Genomic DNA, 18,871 nt, shown 5'->3' on the forward strand with positions numbered 1-18,871 from the left:
CGAATGGCCGAGAGGTCGACAGGAGCGCATAATATTTCCCATTCTTTCCATTTAGCGAGGACTTTCTCCTTGATCTCTTCATAGCTCGTCGCTCGCCGCGATTGTTCGCGATCGTTTTCTTGCCAGCTCGTCGCGGATCATGGAGAAGATTCTCAAACCGGAGTTTTAAACGTTCGGAGCGAACAGGGCCCAAAAAGAGCGCAGCTGATCACGGGTAACAATAGAAACGCGCTTAATTTCTCTCGCGAGGAGAAATGTCGCCAATTATGCGGGAGAATTGTAGAAACTGGAACATGTTGTTTCTTACGCGAGGTAACGAGTAGGAGAGAAAGATACATAATTATAGAACAACACCGAGTTGGAAAACCTGCTACATTTGCAACCTATAATTTTCTTGTGATAAAGATACATACATTTGTTCTGCGTGTGTAGATGTGAATTATAACGGTGACAGCAGTTTTTTGCAGTAACTATATTTGAACAGCACAAGTACCTTCGTACTATTCTTCCTGTAGGATGGTAGTAGACAAGCACTCGGGCACGTAATTTCAATGAATTTTCCACCAAACGAACTTCGTCTTCGAGCAAAAATTTATTTGACATGGTACGAACGGCAGTTAATATTTCTGGCGAAGGTCTACTCCGTATGTGTACATGGTGTTTTGAAACAACACCGACTGCACCGGAGATGAAAGGCTGCTTCCGATGTTTGGTTGCTAGACGAGCCGAAGGAAAATATTGTCGAATCCCGGCCGCCTCGGTTTTTCGTTTTTGTTCGAACGACTCAAAGTCGAATTGCTATATTCTGTTTAATACTTTTGCGCGCCGTGCGCTGGCGTCATAGCGATCTTGTTATTGCGTAAAATAAACACGTATCAAGATCATACGGCCCGTTTGTTACGTTTACATTCGCGTGAGTTCGCGGTAGCTCCGCGTCCAGAACGATATTTCCACCGTGCTATGTCAACAGTACAAAAGGAAGATGTATTCTATTACTCCTTGACGTCTTACAGAATTATTTTGTAAGGAGCTTGTAATATTTACATTTTATGTTTGGTGTCTGTGTTTCGATACGTCATTCGATTTATTGAATATATTCGATCAAGTCTAAACTCGTTGACATTTGGATTAAATTTCACTTCTTTAAAGAAACGAAGTAGGAACGTCGAACAATGTTAATTCATATCGCGCCGAAAAGTGGAAAATTCATTCTTATCGCGAATATTTCATCCGAATTCGATTGCAAAGTAAATTGTGCGCTTATGCTGCAAATGGTTTAATAATGTTTACGTTTCGCGCGAGCGTTGAAAGGTTCATCAAGTTCCAACGAAGGGGTTTCGATTTCTCCCGCGTCGGTTGTTCTCGGTCTTCAAAGACTAGGCGGTCGAGGTAAAGACGAAGAGATCGCGGGACGAAACGCGGTTATTTGTTTGCTCGCCGTCCGCTGGTCCCGTCCTTCGAGCTCGGTTTCATCTTGAAATACTAAGAAACAAATCACCGCGGATCCGACAGCGGAAGGAACCGACGGATTAGCCCCTCGTCCACGCGATTCAATCTTGGTACTTAGGCGACCCAAGTTAGGTCGGTATGTACATCGAAAACAGCCAGAATTCACGTCAACGCGTTAATCCCGTTCTCCTGTTTTGCATTCCCTAAATCATTCGGGGCGGGAAGGACGGGTGTAACCAAGAACAACATTTACAGAAGCCTGAACACATGGTAAAAATAATGTTCCTGCGAAGGAAAGTTACTCGTGTTTCTTAGAGCCAAAACGTGTTTCTTTCTTATTCTTTTTTAATAGATTGCACCCTTAGTTGTTTCTGAGATTCGTTGAAAAGTTAGAAGTTCGTTGCAAAAATTGAATCTCGGGAAAAAGGTCTTCCAAGTTTTCAATTTTTATCTCTGAGACTAAACGTCGTATAAATAAACCGTAAAGAGAAAAATGTTTCGTTTTGTCATGCTCTGTGAGGCGATATTTTTTTTTAAACTCGATCGTTCGACTGTTGTTTTGTTTTTCTTTAAGACAACGACAACATTAATCAGACCACTACTCGAGATCTCGGGGAAAACGGGATTCTAATTTTTCAATTTTTATCTCTGAAACTAAACGTCGTATAAATAAACCGTAAAGAGAAAAAAGTTCCGTCTCAACGTTCCCTATAAGCTGATATTTTTGTTAACGTCACGCTTCTTAGAATTTCCATCAAAAATCGTCCCGCGGAACAAAGGGTCGACGACTACTCGTTCAAAGACGACCTCGATTCCTCAACGAACTAGTAACGCTTAGAGGCTGTTGAACGTTTAAAACATTCGAAGATGTAAATAACTACAGGAAGCTCTCCTTGTCCCCCGATAGTTTTTCGTGCTTTATTTACGAGCTTGGCGAACCGCAGAAGCCTTTACCTCTTCGCCGACGAAACGCCTCGTGAACGCAGGCGGTCCTGTTTGCGGATCGTTTCGTTTTACTGCCTCGTATCCACCCGAATCTAAACAATCGCTCCTTATTGACAAAATCGCCCGGGCGTCTGCGGGGCCCCCGGGTTAAACGGGTTGTTGCTTCTGCGACGTTTTACGAGTGTGGGAAAATTCACAGCGATCGCAGACCCGCCGCAACGGACTCCTGGGTCGGTTCGATCGGCCGCAAAATAAACCGACCGGCCTCGTTAAATCGAATGTTTCTTGGAAACAACGAGGAGCACGAGTCGAACTCGACGCAGCGAAAAACGAACGTGGCACGGAACGATTCTAGAAATCGCGAAACGTCGCCGTAGGCTGCTGGACCGATTGAGAAACAATTGTGGAAGTCGGAAGTAGATCGGACTAATTCCAGGTCAAGTCGATAACAATCTGAGGACTCTACTCAAAAAATATACATGTCGAATTGAGCCTCCTACTTTTCGAAGTCGGTTAAAAAAAGAAAAGAAAAAAAGGTGTATTATCCGCGTCTATGATATCCAAGAATAAGGAGTGAAATGAGAACACGAAACGTAGGGTAAGAGATTGGTCGTGTTGGTAAAGCGTTCGATCGCGGATCCGAGGGTCGTGGGTTCGAATCCTCCCTGTGCCTTGATGAAAGTTTTTCGTTTAGACTCCATTTTTTCAAAAAAGAAAGTAACTTACACAGTTAATTGCGATTTCACAGAAGTACAGGAGGGAGAAGGGGGGTTGACCCGCTATTTTTCCAAAGTCAAAGTCGCGAGGGGGAGCGGCACGAAGAGGAAGACAAGAGCGGTGTTCCGAGAAACCGATACGGTTTGGGTATAAATTACCGCAGCTTTGTTTACATATCGACTCGTTTACTGCCGGCGTGGGTGTTGGGACAGCATATGTGTAAACAGCAATAAAACACGCCGCCAGTCCCTGGGATAGGTAACCGCCTCCCTAGCGAGGAAACGAGCAAACGAGAGTTCCTCGGAATGCCTCGATGGGCGGAGCTGGATCCACCCTCCTGATCAACCGCGTGTCAAATTAAACACCCTTCGTTAGAGAATTGGTCCAACCGAACGCAAATCGCACCCAGTCATCCGCGCGACGGATTCTGGACCGGTTCGAGGGTGTTTGTTCCCCCTGGTCCCACCATAATTCCTTGAGATCAGTCCTGGAGTCTTCGTTCCGAGTCTTCCGCTTCATCTCGAGATACTTCCAGTGTGGTGTACAATCCAGTAAAAGAGCACAGTTCTTTCGAGTAATCGCCAGAGGAACTCGAGGGCTGCTGAAGAGTCTCAGGGGTCCTTGAAAGCAGGAGATCTTTCAATGCAGTATCCTACGGGACTCGGAATACAAAGTGCGTAGCCCAGTTTGGTGGCCAACTCCTCGAGATTCAAACTCGTCAAGATTCATACTCGTCAAGATTCAAAATACTCGTCGCGACAGTAATCTCCAGAAGCCTTTGAAGCCCTGAAAGGCTCCAACGTCCACCACGGCGCGATCACGCAGCGTAATAACCAAAACAACGACCAGATGCCCAGACCAGGTCCCGATGGAGCCAAACGGTAGCTACCCGGACGCATCCAAGGTATACGGATGCGATTTACGAGGGGGTTTCGAGCTATGGAACCCAGAGGAGATCTTCCCTACTATGTGCCCGCTCCCCAGCTACTACAGCCTGGTGCCAGACGTGCTCGGTTCGAGGAGCTTGCCGCTCTCCTGGAGCGTTCCTCAGATCCGATACAAGCCCCAGCCTCGCTACGAGAAGCCTCCGTACTCCTACATAGCTCTGATAGCGATGGCGATCAATTCATCGCCGAAGCAGAGGCTCACGCTCTCGGGCATCTACAAGTTCATCATGGAAAGGTTTCCGTATTACAGGGAGAACCGTCAGGGTTGGCAGAACAGCATCAGGCACAATCTGAGCTTGAACGACTGCTTCGTGAAGATTCCCAGGGACAAAGTCGTTGGGGAGGACAACGAGGAGGATCAGGCTGGGAAAGGAAGCTATTGGACCCTGGATCCCTCTGCCAGCGAGATGTTCGAGCATGGAAATTACAGGAGGAGGAGGATGAAGAAGCAGAAGCCATTCGTCCAGGGCAACCGACGGGAACATGACCGCGGAGTTGTCTCGGTGAGGGAGGTCTAGGAGCGGATGAGACTTCGATACTGAGAGATATTGCCTTTTAAGGCTGATTCTTTATTGTAGTTTCTATATATGTGATAGAGAGAGTTGTCTTGATTATTATTGATATTTAAAGGATGATACTGACGTCATTGAGAGTCACCACCTTTCAAAGAAATTCTTTATTGTAGTTTCTAGATGTGTAATATAGAGAGCTATCTTGATGAGGGAGATCTAGATGGGGGTATTTAAAGGATGATACTGACATAAATGAGAGTCACCACATTTCAAAGGTAATATTACTGTATGCTAGATTTCTACCGACAGTGATGCACCCTTCTTGTTGTATTCAACAGTTGAGAAAGTACAATAAAGAATCCAATCAATAAAGAATGAAATGTGGTGACCCTCGGTGATGTCAGTATCATCTTTTAAATACCCCCATCTAGATCTCCTTTGTCAAGACAGCCTTCTCTATTACACATCTAGAAACTACAATAAAGAATCAGCCTTAAAAGGCAATATCTTTTAGTATGGAGGATAATCAAGACATCCTCTCGACACTTCCTTCCCATAATATTAATTTAAAATTTGTAAAAATGATATTATGGAAAAGAAGTGTCAACAGGATGTCTTGATTATCCTCCAGTGTGTGGTTAGCAACACATATTCCACTGTGGTTTTTAGTAGAAACTAATAGGCACTTGAAAATTAATTCTAAATTTCTGGTTAACAATAGTGACCAGAAAGGGACGATATCGTAAAGTAATTTGATCGCATAAGAAGCTACTTTTCCACGACGAAGTTAATCAGCAATTATCGTTGCTAACGAAGAATCGTGATTCTAGGTCTCGCCGGAAGTCTTCTCAAACTCGACAAAGCGCGAAGAGAAAAACGAGGAATGTAAAATAATCGAGATGAGAGATGTCGAAGAAGCACGGAAGACGAAAGTGAAATACGCAGAATCTCAAGGACACTGCGTAAAATCGATGATGTTCACGATCGAGAATATCTTACGGAAGTCTACGGACGAGCCAGCTACATAGCTATTTCTATTTGATGATAATTAAAGTAAAAATCTATAATTTGTGTTCGCTTTGTTTGTACAAAAATGTTTTTATTTCTGTTTATACAATGGACATCGTGTATAAAGATCGAGACACTACTTAACGATTATCCTAAAGTATAATACAGTATGTACAAAAGTAAAAATTAATGAACGAGTAGACGGAAGACATTTTGTATATAAGCACTATTCTAGTAAAATTGTGTCACTCGTCAAAAATCTAAAAAAAGTCGAAGTTTGATCAATTTCTCTTAAATGAAAGCAATTTAATCACTCCCTTTTTCGATTAAAAATCTTGAAAATATTAATTTTTATATAATCCATTAATGTATACATATATATATGTGTAAATCAGCACCTATAAAAGGAATAGATTAAATGTAATATTTACTATCAACATGTGTTACATATATTATTGTTAAGTTTTATGTATACACATATCTCGGATCAGATGCTGAACGAGGCTATTTTATCTTAGCACCTAATAGTATTAAATCTCTTACTTCAAAGCTTGTTCACATCTAACCTAAGAATATGTAGTTTTACAAAATAATATTAAAATTCTTTTAATACAATAAGTGTATCTTAATTAAGTATCATTGTCTCATAGAGACATAGAATGTGTTCAGCAAATACATCAAGGTTCTTCATAAATGACATAGCTCTTCATGAATAATTAACAACTTTAGGCGACTGGATTTTTTCTCATTAATTCTAAATCGGAGTCCACCATGTCTTTTACCAGATCCTAGAATAATAACGCTAGTTACAAACTTGACCAACAAATAATCATATAAACGCGTAAGATACGATAATGATAGGTTACCTTGAATGCAATCGTTGGTTTCCAACCTATTTTTTCCTTTGCTTTAGTAGCATCACCCAAAAGTACATCCTACATAAGTAAAAGAAGTAAATACAAAATACTTATTATGTAGCAATGCAGCTGCTGTTATACAAAATTAATACGTACAACTTCCGTTGGACGGAAGTACTTAGGATTCACTCTGACTAATACTTGTCCGGTTTGTGCATCTTGTCCTATCTCATTCACACCCTCACCTTTCCATTTAATTGTACGACCTACATACTCAAAAGCCGCGTCTACGAATTCTCTAACACTATGCGTTTCGCCTGTCGCTATCACAAAGTCATCAGGAGTTGGTTGTTGCAACATTAACCACATTGCCTATAAAACCCAAAGATTAGTAAATTTTTTTGTCAAAGCTTTCGATACGAGTATCATGCTTCCATATATGCTTCTTACTTCAACATAATCTTTTGCATGTCCCCAATCCCGTTTAGCATCTAAATTTCCTAGTTCAAAAACGTCTTGTAAACCTAATTGTATTTTTGCTATCGATCTAGTCACTTTCCTTGTGACAAAATTCTCTCCTCTGCGCGGACTTTCGTGATTAAATAGTATACCGTTACACGCGAACATGTTATACGCTTCTCTATAGTTTACCACTATCCAAAAGCTGTACAATTTTGCGCAAGCTGAAATTTTAAAAGTCAGTTGTATTAAACCGGAATATACAAAGTTAAATATAAAATAATACTTGATTAATTAATCACCGTATGGTGAACGAGGATAGAACGGAGTCTTTTCATTTTGAGGTACTTCTACCACTCTGCCATAAAGTTCAGATGTCGATGCATGATAAAATTTTACAGATTTTTCTAGACCACAAGTACGTATTGCATCTAGTAATCTAACTGTCCCTACTGCATCTACTTCAGCAGTGTATTCGCTTACTTCGAAACTTACCTGGAAAAAAAGTAACATAGTGATAGTATATCTTAAAAGAATGTAAACATAGGAGGAACACAAGCAAAGAATGATACATACCATAACGTGACTTTGAGCAGCAAGATTATAAATTTCTGTTGGTTGCACAGTGCTAATTACTTTAACTAAACTACTGGAATCTGTCATATCGCCATAGTGCAGTTTCATTTTGCCCTGACGATGACATTTTGGATCCGCATAAAGATGTTGAATGCGAGCAGTATTAAAGGAACTAGCTCTCCTAATTATACCATGAACATCATACCCCTTCTCCAACAGGAATTCTGCTAAATAGGAACCATCCTAAAAGAATTGTTGTATTAATAATAGGTAGCGAAAATTGTGAATGCAATAGAAGAAACAAATTTGATAGTCTATTTTTATACTTCTGAAAATATCTCGATTAACTTTATTAATCTTTAACTCGATACTTGATATGTATGAAGTATGAATGAGCTGTCAAACTTACTTGTCCGGTAATGCCCGTAATTAGTGCGACGCGTCTCCCATCATCGGTTGCCATCTCGACAAATTGGAAAAGAAAATTATTTTCTCTTCACCTTTTCGAATTCTACCGAATATTGCCAACTCGTCGGTGCGTTATCGTATCTGATAAGGTAATATATTTTTTCCAGTTCGCTTGATAATCACACATTCGGCCGTCGGCTCATAAATTAACATACACGCCTTTCGAGCGATATACAATCACGATAGAAATCCGAACTTGTTTACTTTTTTACGTTATTCGAAATTTCGCATCTAGGTAGGATTTTGCTCATCTTCGCTTGTAAATTATTATTTTATCACTAGTTGACAGCAACATTTCGAGTCGCTCGCCTGATTTGTTATCATTGTACACATTCAAATGCGAACCTATAATCATTAACCTATTCTGATGGAGACGAGTAGAAACCGGCCAATCAACGACGTCCATAGTAGGATGCGTTCGTGTGTAGGAAATGTTATTTTGCATCGCCATCCTCGACGCAAAGTGTAGTGTCATTCATTGAAAGTGATTAAAATTTCTTGAGTTTTCGAGAATACTTGGAGAGAAATGGCTCTTTTAAGTGAAAATCCACGCAGATCGTTGCCAGACTATGAAACAGAAGCTGCGAAAATGAAAAGTTTCAGCCCGTACGCTGATAACGGAGGGTAAATTTCAAACATAACCTCAATATTTCTAACGATACGTATCGGTATATAGAAAAGCGTAGTTTTTTCTGATTTCCAATGGCACAATTTCTCACTTTTAATTGGACAAATGTTGTTTCTTTAATATTTGGAATATCCTAACCTTAATAAATCTGATTTTTTTTTATTGTGATTGTAGAAGCGTTATAGCCCTCGCTGGAGACGACTTCTGTGTGATTGCAGCAGACACGCGTCTCAGCACGGGATACTCCATTTATACCCGTGAACAACAGAAATTATTCACCTTATCGAACACAACTATCTTAGGGTGTTCCGGATGTTGGTGTGATACACTCACTTTAACTCGACTCCTATCAGCTCGAATGCAGGTAAAGGACTTTTAAAGTTTACTCTATTGTGTCGTGGGATGTCTTTCTATTGTATGGTAATCATAGTTATTTATTAATATTTTTTCATTCGTCAGATGTATCAACATGAACATCAGAAAGAAATGACAACACCAGCAGTAGCACAAATGTTGTCAACAATGTTATACTATAAACGTTTCTTTCCCTATTATGTTAGTAATATTGTCGGTGGAATAAATGATGAAGGTAAAGGATGTGTATACAGTTATGATCCAATTGGCCATTGCGAACTGACAAAATATAGAGCAGGTGGCTCTGCTGGTGCACTTTTGCAACCTCTTCTTGATAACCAGGTACTGCGAAAGTATAGACACAAAATATATTTATCTAACTGCAACAGGTTGTTTATTGTGTACATCTTTCAGATTGGTTACAAAAATCAAGAAGGCGTCGACCACGCTCCTTTGACCCAAGAAAAAGCTATTGCTGTAATAAAAGATGTTTTCATTTCAGCAGCAGAAAGAGATATTTATACAGGTGACTCTATAAGCATTAAAGTTGTAACGAAAGATGGTATACAAGATTTAAGTTTCGCATTGAGGAGAGATTAAATTTTCATATTGGATTAAAATGATGTATCACCAGATTTCTGTACGAATAAAGTTAACTCTAAATCGTATAATTAATATTTATTTAGTAATTTCTTATTTTTATATACAACTACTGTGATGTATGTTGAAATATCGTTACATTATAAATTAATACTTTAATCGCTATGCAAATATTTCGACGTATGATGTTCATGTGTGGATGCGTGTATAAAAATTCTATTTGTTTAACAATGAAAACATTAAACTACTGCTGTCGAATCGCTGATTCATGTACATACACATATCGACAATCTTATACCTCTACTTGCATTAATACTATATCGTTTAACCTACGTTAATCAAACTTCGAAAAACCGAGAAATAAATATGTAATAGAATCCAGCACATTTAAATTTGTAACGAAATCATACACAAAGATACTTGATTTTTGTTTGCAGTTTTCACATTGATAGTTTTTTTTCTTTTTATGTTAGATACAAACATACTCCTTGCATTTCATACTTGAAGGCATATTATAATAATCTATTTTATAATACACAATAATATATTTAATAAAATAATATTTTATTTAAAGTATATAATAAAATAACCAAAGATGAACAGGGCAGGAGTAGTATTGCTGTCAATTCTACCATTTTTCTTGCAGTTCTGATTAGGGAACAATATGTGAGGATAAAAAGTTGAGATTTTTTCCCCCGAGATTCACTTTTTCGTCCCGGGGGCTGTTAACTGTTTACCACGGTCCTTTCCACGCAATTTTATTCCCAACACTCGCTCGATTTTCCCAATCACCATTTGATTTGGAATTCCGCGGCCCGCCTCGTAGTCATTGATCACCTGTGCCTTCTCGTTTACTTTCTACAAAACAAAGAACAAAAATCATGTACAAAACGTAAACGGTTGAACATTTATGTTACACGATTGAATCAATGTTGTACCGTTGCAAGATCTTTCTGAGACAATCCTTTATTTTGTCGTCCTTGTTGAATTAATTTACCAAGGTCGAGTGGGACTTTGTCATGTTTCAGCTCTTCGGTCTCTCTGTCTAACTTGGCGGTATTTTTAGTTGTTACGTGTTGTCTATTCGCTCCACCGCCCCCTAATATAGAATAACACTTTTGTTTTACAATTATTACGAAACGTTCGACAGTTTTCTTAACTTTATGTTACTACGTATCGCATCATATTATTTACAATCTCGATATCACGCAAGATCGCACCGATCGTCATTACTCTGTAACGTTTAGTACACAAACGAGACCTCTGCGGAACAGATATCATTTTTGTAGGTTGTGTATTTTTAAAAATTTGTAAAAAAAAAAAACAAGAATACCGTGTCGTACGACGAAATTCAACTTACATTTCGCTTGTGTTTCGACAGCAAAACCTTGACGACGTGCAGCATTCACTGCCTGTAAATAAACACAATTACACAACCCATGCATGCAACGATTACTTCATGTAAAATGCCTCGAAATGTCTGCAGAGCAACGTTACCTGTTCCGATTTAAGCACGGAAGCCTTCGGGGGACGTTTACGCAAAGTGATAGGAGCGGTATCCCAATCTGACATTCTGAAAAGTGTACGATGTATCGACACGATTCTTCAATCGTATTATCGATGTTGCACGCAATATGTAACTACTGTGCGTTATTGTAGCGCACTTGCTTCCAATCTTCCAGCAAGTTCTTTACGTTCCAAAAAGCACGATCTAATGCACGGGTCCTACGATCGACCCGTTACGAAATTGTCCAATTTCACACGGGCTCTGCGATTGTGTCATTCTAACGTACTCTTTGATTTTGTATGGTCAACCACGGACACGTTTTCTTCGATTACGCTACGAATTAGTTTTTTCCGCGACGGTTATTTTTATTACGCGAAAACAACGCGTTATACGCGGTTACGATAGAGTTTCTGTACTTACTAAGCGAGTGTGAATCGAATGACCGGGACGTTTAAATTTCTGTAAACGCGATTGAAGCTAGCCTCTGTTTCGCGTGATATCGATTTCAATCCGTTAGAGAAAACAGCAAAGCAAAGTTTGACGGAAATGTAATCTATCCTCGAAGTTGAAAAGATGTTTGGACATGTACAGAATTTCACGTTGAGGCGTGTTCGAGTTACGGGGTTTGACCGCGAGACAATTTTCGATGGAGATTCTAAGAGGCGCGTTAATAGTAGAATTTTTCAAAAAATATCACCTTATAGAGAACGATAAAACCAAACTTTTTTTATATTTACGGTTTATTCGTACGACGCTTAGTTTCAAAGATAAAAATTCCTGAAATTTGATTACGATCTGCGACGGTGGAAATTAAGTGCATCGTTAGGTTTCGAAGGTTGAGAGAAGGATTGTGTTATTATTATATTATTATACAAAGAGTGATATTAATTATTGTAATATTACTCTTCGTGCGAAAAATGTTGCTTATTATTACTGATGCATGAATTAATCATTAGTAATAGCTAGCCTTCTTTTTGTAACTTTTAAACTATCACAATTTCTCTTGCGAGTTCCCGCTATTTTTTATCAAATGAATAGGCATCTAACGGTGAATATACCGAACTACTTTTGGAGTTTTCCTCTATCGGGAAAACACCGAAGTTTGTTGTCGATTGGTTCCTATTCGTACAGCTAGATGGCGCGATTAATATCTTTTTACCGACACCCGTTGATACATTACCACCATGTCGGTAAAAACTTTCGGTAAACAGTAAATGCTTTCACGGACGTTTTTTGTAAAACTTGTTATTCTCAATAGTTCTTTCGCACATTGTTTAGAGATACATTGTTCAGAGCAAACAGACAAACAAATGCCTATCAGAGACTTTATTTTACACTACATATGTAGATATGAGCGGTGATGCGTTTTCAAAGCGCTCGTGTCGCAACACTTATGTTCCATATTTGTCCATAATATTCTGCATTTGCATAAAGTTTACACGTCGCTCTGACGAAACGGTTTAAAGGCCGAACGAAGTTCAAAACGTTTGAAATATCTAGCCACTCGAAACTACGTTTGTTTTCAAAGTTTCAAGATACTCGAGAATTCTTCGCTATTCTGTTATAACTTCCATAATATTTTCTCACGCATTTGCGTAAGATTGAGAAAGAAACTAAAGAAATCGTTATGGAGTAATTTAACTATTTTTACACGCTTTTTTTCCTATTCTACATTTAATATTTAACGGATGCATCGTCACTCGTGATAACTTGTTTTCTTATGTCATGTGCATGAAGTTGCGAAAACCGCTCTTGCATCGTATTTTACATTGGTAGCTTGAGGGTGTAGATTTGTTTGGAAGTATTTGAAACAAATGCGAAATGTCGTTGATTAGTACACTATGGAAATGTACGTTTAGTCCTCGTCTTTTTAAAGTTTACGAAATAACATGGAACGGTCGATTGGTAAAAGTACGTATGAACAATTACACAAAAACTCGTCGAGAGCGACGCGTTTTAGGTTATGTCTGTATATATGTCTATATTTATTTCAGAAATCGTACGAGCCTAGAACTTTAGAACGATGGGGTGATCAAATCGTAATTTGCGTGAGTATTTCGAAATAGTTGAAAAATTTCAACAATTAATTGTTAAAAGCATAAATTGTGTCGTTAGAAATTGACAATGTTAATTGTAGCGTATCACGAATTTAATTTGTTTTAAATTGGCATCTAATAACAATGAAAGGAATGGAAATAACAATGACAAACGTTTATACTAGTAAACTTATTTATTTTCAGTTTGCAGCAATTTGGTCGATAAGCTTATATACAATACCGTTAGTTGCTACCTTTTTCTATCAACAGAGGGGTAGTTTGACGGATAACATTTATCTCTTGAGTAAATTAGCTGCTGGTGCTGGTGTAATTTTAATTGCATCACTGGCTGCACGCGGTTGCTCTAGAGCTAATAATCCGATCTATTTAAAATTCCTGAAGACATTGAACGAAGCAAACGCACATTATAGCGCGGAGACAAAGGAAGAACTTCACAAATATGAGTTCGAATTCTGGGCATGGCCTGTAGATTTTAAAATTAACGATGTAGAAAAGTATGTCGATAATATTATCAAATCTCTTTTATAATTCAGCTTTCATTCCTTTCCTAAATTTATTTTCTATTTACAGAGATCGACCTCGTGATAAATTAACATTAGAAATGATTGCAACTTCTAGCGGTCGTGTCAAAAGGCAAACTAGTAAAGAATTTATATTCACATTACCTTGTAAATTAATATCATACGTTGTAGCTCACACATTTGCTATTAAAATGATATATCCTGGGAGTATATCAATTATCAACTGGGCATTTCGTAAGTTACATAATTCATCCTAACTTACATTTTATTATATTATTACTTTTTTATGTAAAGCATTATTATTACAGGCTCTTCGCATTTGAAAGGAAGAATAGAATTAATAGAGGAAGGTGGAGAAAGATACAAATTGTTAACTGCAGATAACAATGAAATTGATACTATGTTGGTTGATCGACGTAACAAGTAATGTAAACATTAAATAACATTTTTCCGCGGCATCGATTTCAAACAAATTATTCTTATGTTATCTTCTTGTTTTCGTAGAACAACAAATGGGAATACGCTAGTTATTACATGCGAAGGAAACTTAGGCTTTTACGAAACTGGAATTATATCGACTCCTTTGTATAAGGAATATTCCGTATTAGGTTGGAATCATCCAGGTTTCGGTAGCAGCACTGTAAGTATTACATTTGTAAATTAAATATTTACAGAATATTTATGGTAACATTCCGATGAGAAGAATTGCTGTTACTCTTATACAGTCGATATTGCAAAAATGAAATTTTGGCAATGTTGCAGTTAATATCAGTCATGTATCTATGTTAAATATATTTGAAGTAATGGCAAGGCTTCTTCTTCGGTCAAACTATGATTATAAAATGATAACAGTAAGACATGAACATGACTACAAAGGGTCTACCGTATCCTCTCCAAGAAGAGAATGCTATCGATTGTGTAATGCGTTTTGCAATCGATCGCTTAAAGTTCTCTGAGGAGCAAATAATCCTTTATGGTTGGAGCATCGGTGGATATACCGCTACTTGGGCTGCTATGAACTATCCTTCTATTCAAAGTCTAGTAAGATTTTCTTTGTTTAATCAGAAATATTGTACATATTTTTCGATTCAATTTTAATTAAAATAATTCTCCAGGTATTAGATGCTACGTTCGACGACATACTTCCATTAGCTACCACGGTGATGTCCTCGTCGTTAGAAGGTTTGGTGCGGAATATTATCAGAGATTATTTCAATTTAAATATCGCAGAACAGTTAAATAGGTACAATATAATATTTCATTCGAATCTTACACATGACAATGACAAGTTTGATCATTCGTATTTATCTGTTTTTGCAGGTATAATGGCCCTATATTACTTATACGAAGAACAGAGGACGAAGTAGTGTGTGTACCTAGTAACACTTTAGCTGGAAATCGCGGTAACATGTTGCTCAACAAACTTTTGTTGAGACGTTATCCACATCTTTTCTTGGAATCTCCAGAATGCGGCGCATTTTTAACAAGACTTTTGTCTGCTGATGTTTCTACTAAAAGTAAGAGAATAATAACAAGTCTGTAATTTAAATTAGCTTTCCAATATTAACATCCAACAATATATTTTCAGAATCGATAATCGAAACAGTAAATGTCGACGAACAGCGATGCTTAGAATTAATTGCAAAGGACATAGAAAAAAATGGCGGTACTATATATTATCCTTCAACTCTCGGACAAAACTGTGATTCTAAAATGAAACAACAGCTTATTCTGTTTCTCGTACGTCCATACATGTATTGGAGAGAAATTTTATTTATACCAATATTTGTTCATTCACACATTTTTGTAATTTTAGGTGACAATGTATATGAAAGATCAACCATCTACGCACTGTGCACCACTAGCAACGGATTTATTTAATCCAGGTTGGAATCCGGCGTCCACGGTGTCCATTAAACAATGAAAGAAAACTTCGTGATATTACATTTAATTAATTTACTAGGAGCTTTGTTCAAAGTTCTTATTTACGCAGTAGAAGGAACTTTCGAGAGTCATAATAATTTTCATTGCATTTAATGTTGTATGGGTAAGCGTTATTTATTCTACACAAGTTTGTTTGTTTTTTTTTCATGTGTCGAATTGATAAAGTACGAAATTTAAATGTGATTTTTATATTCATTATTAATGCTCTAGTCTAGTGGAATCTTGGTACATGTGGTTAGGAAATTTACATTTTCGATAATAAAGAGGATTACGTTGTACGTTGTGTTACATTCGTTCACGTATGAGAATTAAAAAATTTAGAAAATGCGATACAATGGACAAGGTATTCACCGATACGCGAATAAAACAATTTTATTTTTCGAACATTTGTAATTAATTTAAATCTTTTAGCTTTAAAAAAGTTTTATGGAAATTGTTATGAAGTACAAAATTAGCACTAAACGTTTAACAATTAATAGTCTGTATACATAGCATGCTGCATAATCTCTTCTATTCTTTCTAAGGTTGTATAAAACTACAAACAATTTCACGTAAAATGTCTAAAAATAAATAGATGTATCTTATGCGACGTTCTGTAAATCAATTATACACACACGCATTTTAATATTTATTATGCACTTTGTATCCGATTTAAAACAGCCTTAAGAGAATTTTTCGAATCCTGACACGAATCTATAACTTTTGTTCTGTTATTTTTTGCTGGTTTTTCTAAGAAGATTTTTAACGTGTTCCGTGTTTCTGTTAAGAAATAATCTTCTTGAACAACTTTTTCTAACGCTTTAAAACAGCCTACCAAATTCCAAGTAATGTTTCTATTGCGTTTATCTTCACTCTGAAACAATACGGTATATTAGTATTTTCCGATTATTGTACATTTGAACATAATGTACACTAGTTAATTAAAAATACTTACTTTTATTAAACCTAAATTGACTAAAAGAGCATTATTCCAAACTGAAGTCTGATCATTTTCCGTTACAAAAGTACATAAATTCAAATATAAACCATCTGTAAGGTTTTGAGCTCTTATTCTTACATCTATGTAACCACTGTCACATTTTTCTGACACTTTCATAATTATTTTTGTCAATTCTTCTACGAATTTCACTTCCGAAGATGTGCCAGCATCTTCTGATAAATTCTAAAACACAAAAGAGTTACAAATGCAATAGAACGATACTACAAAATTTCAGTATTATATTTACTTACTTTAGCATGATCTACAAAATCTTGTACAACATCGCCTTGTAGTAATAATAACTTTTCGTCTGTGGGTGATTTTAAGAACTGTTCAACTGTTACTTTTGACAGCATAATACTGCCGGGGTTTTCATTGTCATTATCTTCGATTTCATCTTCATTTTCGTTAATTTCACCTTCAGTATCCTCCACCTTGTCTTCCACCTCATCTTCTGCGTCTTCTTCATCTTCCTCATCCTCCTCATCTCCGAAGTCATCGCTTAACGTACCCAACGAATCAATCCTGTCGGAATCTGTGAGTATTTTCTGCAAAATGGCACGACCTTCGCTCCCGAAAAAGTTTCCATCTAATAGTAACTGTTCTAGGTGCATTTTATCAGCCATCGCGGTAGCTATGCAATTGGCGGCTTTCGTGTGGATTTCATTGTAACTCAAATTAAGTTCCACTAGCGAAGGATGATTACCTTCTATCCCTAACGCTTCTGCCAAAATCATGCCACCTCCCGTTTTAAGAAGACAATCCCCAAGATTCAGTTGTTCTAAATCTCGGAAATTTGGTAACGCATTGGCGAGAGCTTGAGCTCCTTTAGGCCCGATTGTATTATCATTAAGATTTAAAATTTTCAATCCAGGGTTGGCAGACAATCCATTAGCAAGTGCTGTTATGCCTTGATAATATATACCATTTTGGGGCATAACAACTTCTTCTAAACTAGTTAATTTCTGGAAAACAGATGCCAATGCTATCGCACCCTCGTTTTCCAGTCTATTTCTTCCCGCAACAAACACCCTTAAAGCTAAAGGTGTACCTACAGAAAAAAGAATTCGTACGAGTTTATAAGGTAATTTCAAAATGTAACAGAATTACAAACAAACAATGTTACCTGCTTTGAAACTATAATCGTAACAATTTGATAATGCTTTTGCCAATATCTGACCACCGGATATTCCAAGTCCATTGTTATTCAATCTTAATACACGAAGAGTGTAACAAGAACTGGAGGTTAAGAAATTGGCCAATCCTTCCACGCCAATTGGGCCAAAAGCGTTGTCGCTTAAGTCGAGTTCGACAAGCCGAGTGCCAGCAGAGCATAAAGCATTTCCAAGATACTCTATTGATTTTGGTATTTCAGTTTTTAAACGACCGGTGAACATATCTTTCCACAGGGCACGTTTCAATGCAGAACCATGTTCTTCCAATGCTTCTGCCACAACCTTGGCAGCAAGTGGCCCTAAAGTATTTCCTTCCAAATCCAAGTACTCCAAATTGGTACATTCTCTTATCGCTTTAACCACTTCCAACGCTGTTTAAACGAGAAAGATTACTTCAATGTTCGGTTTTATATTTCGATACAACATTCGAATAACCGTCGAATTTTTCATAATCGGATATACATCGGAGTAAAAACTAATTTTGGTTGAAATAATTTACCGTCTTCTTCGGAATCGAGTTTCAGTGATTTGTTCGCAAAGGATACACCGGTACCAGAAGAAGAATGCTGCGCAACTTCTTTTAACTGATCTCCGAGCCCACTTAAATTAAACGAAGTCATAGCTTACTCTGTTTATAGTTAATCGCAGTATATAACGATAAGTCCTTTCTCAATGTTTCTTTGTTGCGTACTATCTTTAATAATTAATGCTATAAATACTGACTTTTTTCGACGTCAGGTAACTATTATCGATATTACGTTCACACTGTTGATACGATGTGGCCGCGTCACGCACGCGGTTTGAACGCGGGAAAAATCTACCAACTGTTGAAAAAATATATCAATTTTAATATGTTTATTATTTTACACAATGCGAGATCGATACATTAAAAATTCCATTTACGTATAAAGTAGTCACCTGTGCGTTGCATATCGTAACTATTTGTACGGTTATATATTTATTATTATACTTCGCTTAGTGGTGCGATGGATCTGGTAACAATTATTCAAAATCATAGTGGACCAGAGATGGGCAAAATCCTAGGCTTCGAATAAATCTGAAGTTTACCGATATGTTTGTCTCGTTTCCTTCTTTGGAAAATGTTCAAAAGAAGAAACGAGACAAACATATCGGCAAATTTCAAATTTATTCGAAGCCTAGGGTTTCG

General features: G+C 37.5%; 6 protein-coding genes across 6 annotated transcripts; 3 read left to right on the top strand and 3 right to left on the bottom strand.

Annotated features, from left to right (window-relative positions):
- The first annotated feature begins 2,390 nt into the window (after positions 1 to 2,390).
- On the top strand, positions 2,391 to 5,603 carry LOC128895023 (fork head domain-containing protein L1-like). Its single transcript, XM_054157232.1, has 2 exons — positions 2,391 to 4,561; positions 5,401 to 5,603. Exons 1-2 carry the CDS (start codon positions 3,980 to 3,982, stop codon positions 5,596 to 5,598), a joined length of 780 nt encoding a protein of 259 aa, XP_054013207.1. The 5' UTR covers positions 2,391 to 3,979; the 3' UTR covers positions 5,599 to 5,603.
- A 306-nt stretch (positions 5,604 to 5,909) lies between these two features.
- Positions 5,910 to 8,216, bottom strand: LOC128895019 (GDP-mannose 4,6 dehydratase). The gene is made up of 7 exons (XM_054157226.1): positions 7,880 to 8,216; positions 7,471 to 7,713; positions 7,197 to 7,389; positions 6,886 to 7,118; positions 6,592 to 6,807; positions 6,445 to 6,513; positions 5,910 to 6,366 (listed from the first exon to the last, which is right to left on the bottom strand). The coding sequence occupies exons 1-7, from the start codon at positions 7,931 to 7,933 to the stop codon at positions 6,304 to 6,306; spliced, it is 1,071 nt and encodes a 356-aa protein (XP_054013201.1). The 5' UTR covers positions 7,934 to 8,216; the 3' UTR covers positions 5,910 to 6,303.
- A 128-nt stretch (positions 8,217 to 8,344) lies between these two features.
- LOC128895025 (proteasome subunit beta type-1) lies at positions 8,345 to 10,098 on the top strand. The gene is made up of 4 exons (XM_054157234.1): positions 8,345 to 8,562; positions 8,741 to 8,930; positions 9,026 to 9,262; positions 9,335 to 10,098. The coding sequence occupies exons 1-4, from the start codon at positions 8,465 to 8,467 to the stop codon at positions 9,518 to 9,520; spliced, it is 711 nt and encodes a 236-aa protein (XP_054013209.1). The 5' UTR covers positions 8,345 to 8,464; the 3' UTR covers positions 9,521 to 10,098.
- LOC128895028 (endothelial differentiation-related factor 1 homolog) lies at positions 10,066 to 11,458 on the bottom strand. Its single transcript, XM_054157237.1, has 4 exons — positions 11,018 to 11,458; positions 10,881 to 10,932; positions 10,459 to 10,619; positions 10,066 to 10,378 (listed from the first exon to the last, which is right to left on the bottom strand). The coding sequence occupies exons 1-4, from the start codon at positions 11,090 to 11,092 to the stop codon at positions 10,223 to 10,225; spliced, it is 444 nt and encodes a 147-aa protein (XP_054013212.1). The 5' UTR covers positions 11,093 to 11,458; the 3' UTR covers positions 10,066 to 10,222.
- A 925-nt stretch (positions 11,459 to 12,383) lies between these two features.
- On the top strand, positions 12,384 to 15,827 carry LOC128895014 (phosphatidylserine lipase ABHD16A). Its single transcript, XM_054157215.1, has 11 exons — positions 12,384 to 12,938; positions 13,022 to 13,075; positions 13,268 to 13,578; positions 13,655 to 13,839; positions 13,914 to 14,028; positions 14,110 to 14,245; positions 14,482 to 14,646; positions 14,721 to 14,848; positions 14,926 to 15,122; positions 15,194 to 15,345; positions 15,422 to 15,827. Exons 1-11 carry the CDS (start codon positions 12,849 to 12,851, stop codon positions 15,527 to 15,529), a joined length of 1,641 nt encoding a protein of 546 aa, XP_054013190.1. The 5' UTR covers positions 12,384 to 12,848; the 3' UTR covers positions 15,530 to 15,827.
- Positions 15,828 to 15,919: 92 nt separating this feature from the next.
- On the bottom strand, positions 15,920 to 18,497 carry LOC128895012 (ran GTPase-activating protein 1). Its single transcript, XM_054157212.1, has 5 exons — positions 18,203 to 18,497; positions 17,655 to 18,074; positions 16,780 to 17,579; positions 16,484 to 16,711; positions 15,920 to 16,402 (listed from the first exon to the last, which is right to left on the bottom strand). Exons 1-5 carry the CDS (start codon positions 18,321 to 18,323, stop codon positions 16,181 to 16,183), a joined length of 1,791 nt encoding a protein of 596 aa, XP_054013187.1. The 5' UTR covers positions 18,324 to 18,497; the 3' UTR covers positions 15,920 to 16,180.
- Positions 18,498 to 18,871: the final 374 nt, after the last annotated feature.

The sequence above is a fragment of the Hylaeus anthracinus genome, unplaced genomic scaffold (genome assembly GCF_026225885.1).
Source record: "Hylaeus anthracinus isolate JK02 unplaced genomic scaffold, UHH_iyHylAnth1.0_haploid 4, whole genome shotgun sequence".
Taxonomy (NCBI): domain Eukaryota; kingdom Metazoa; phylum Arthropoda; class Insecta; order Hymenoptera; family Colletidae; genus Hylaeus; species Hylaeus anthracinus.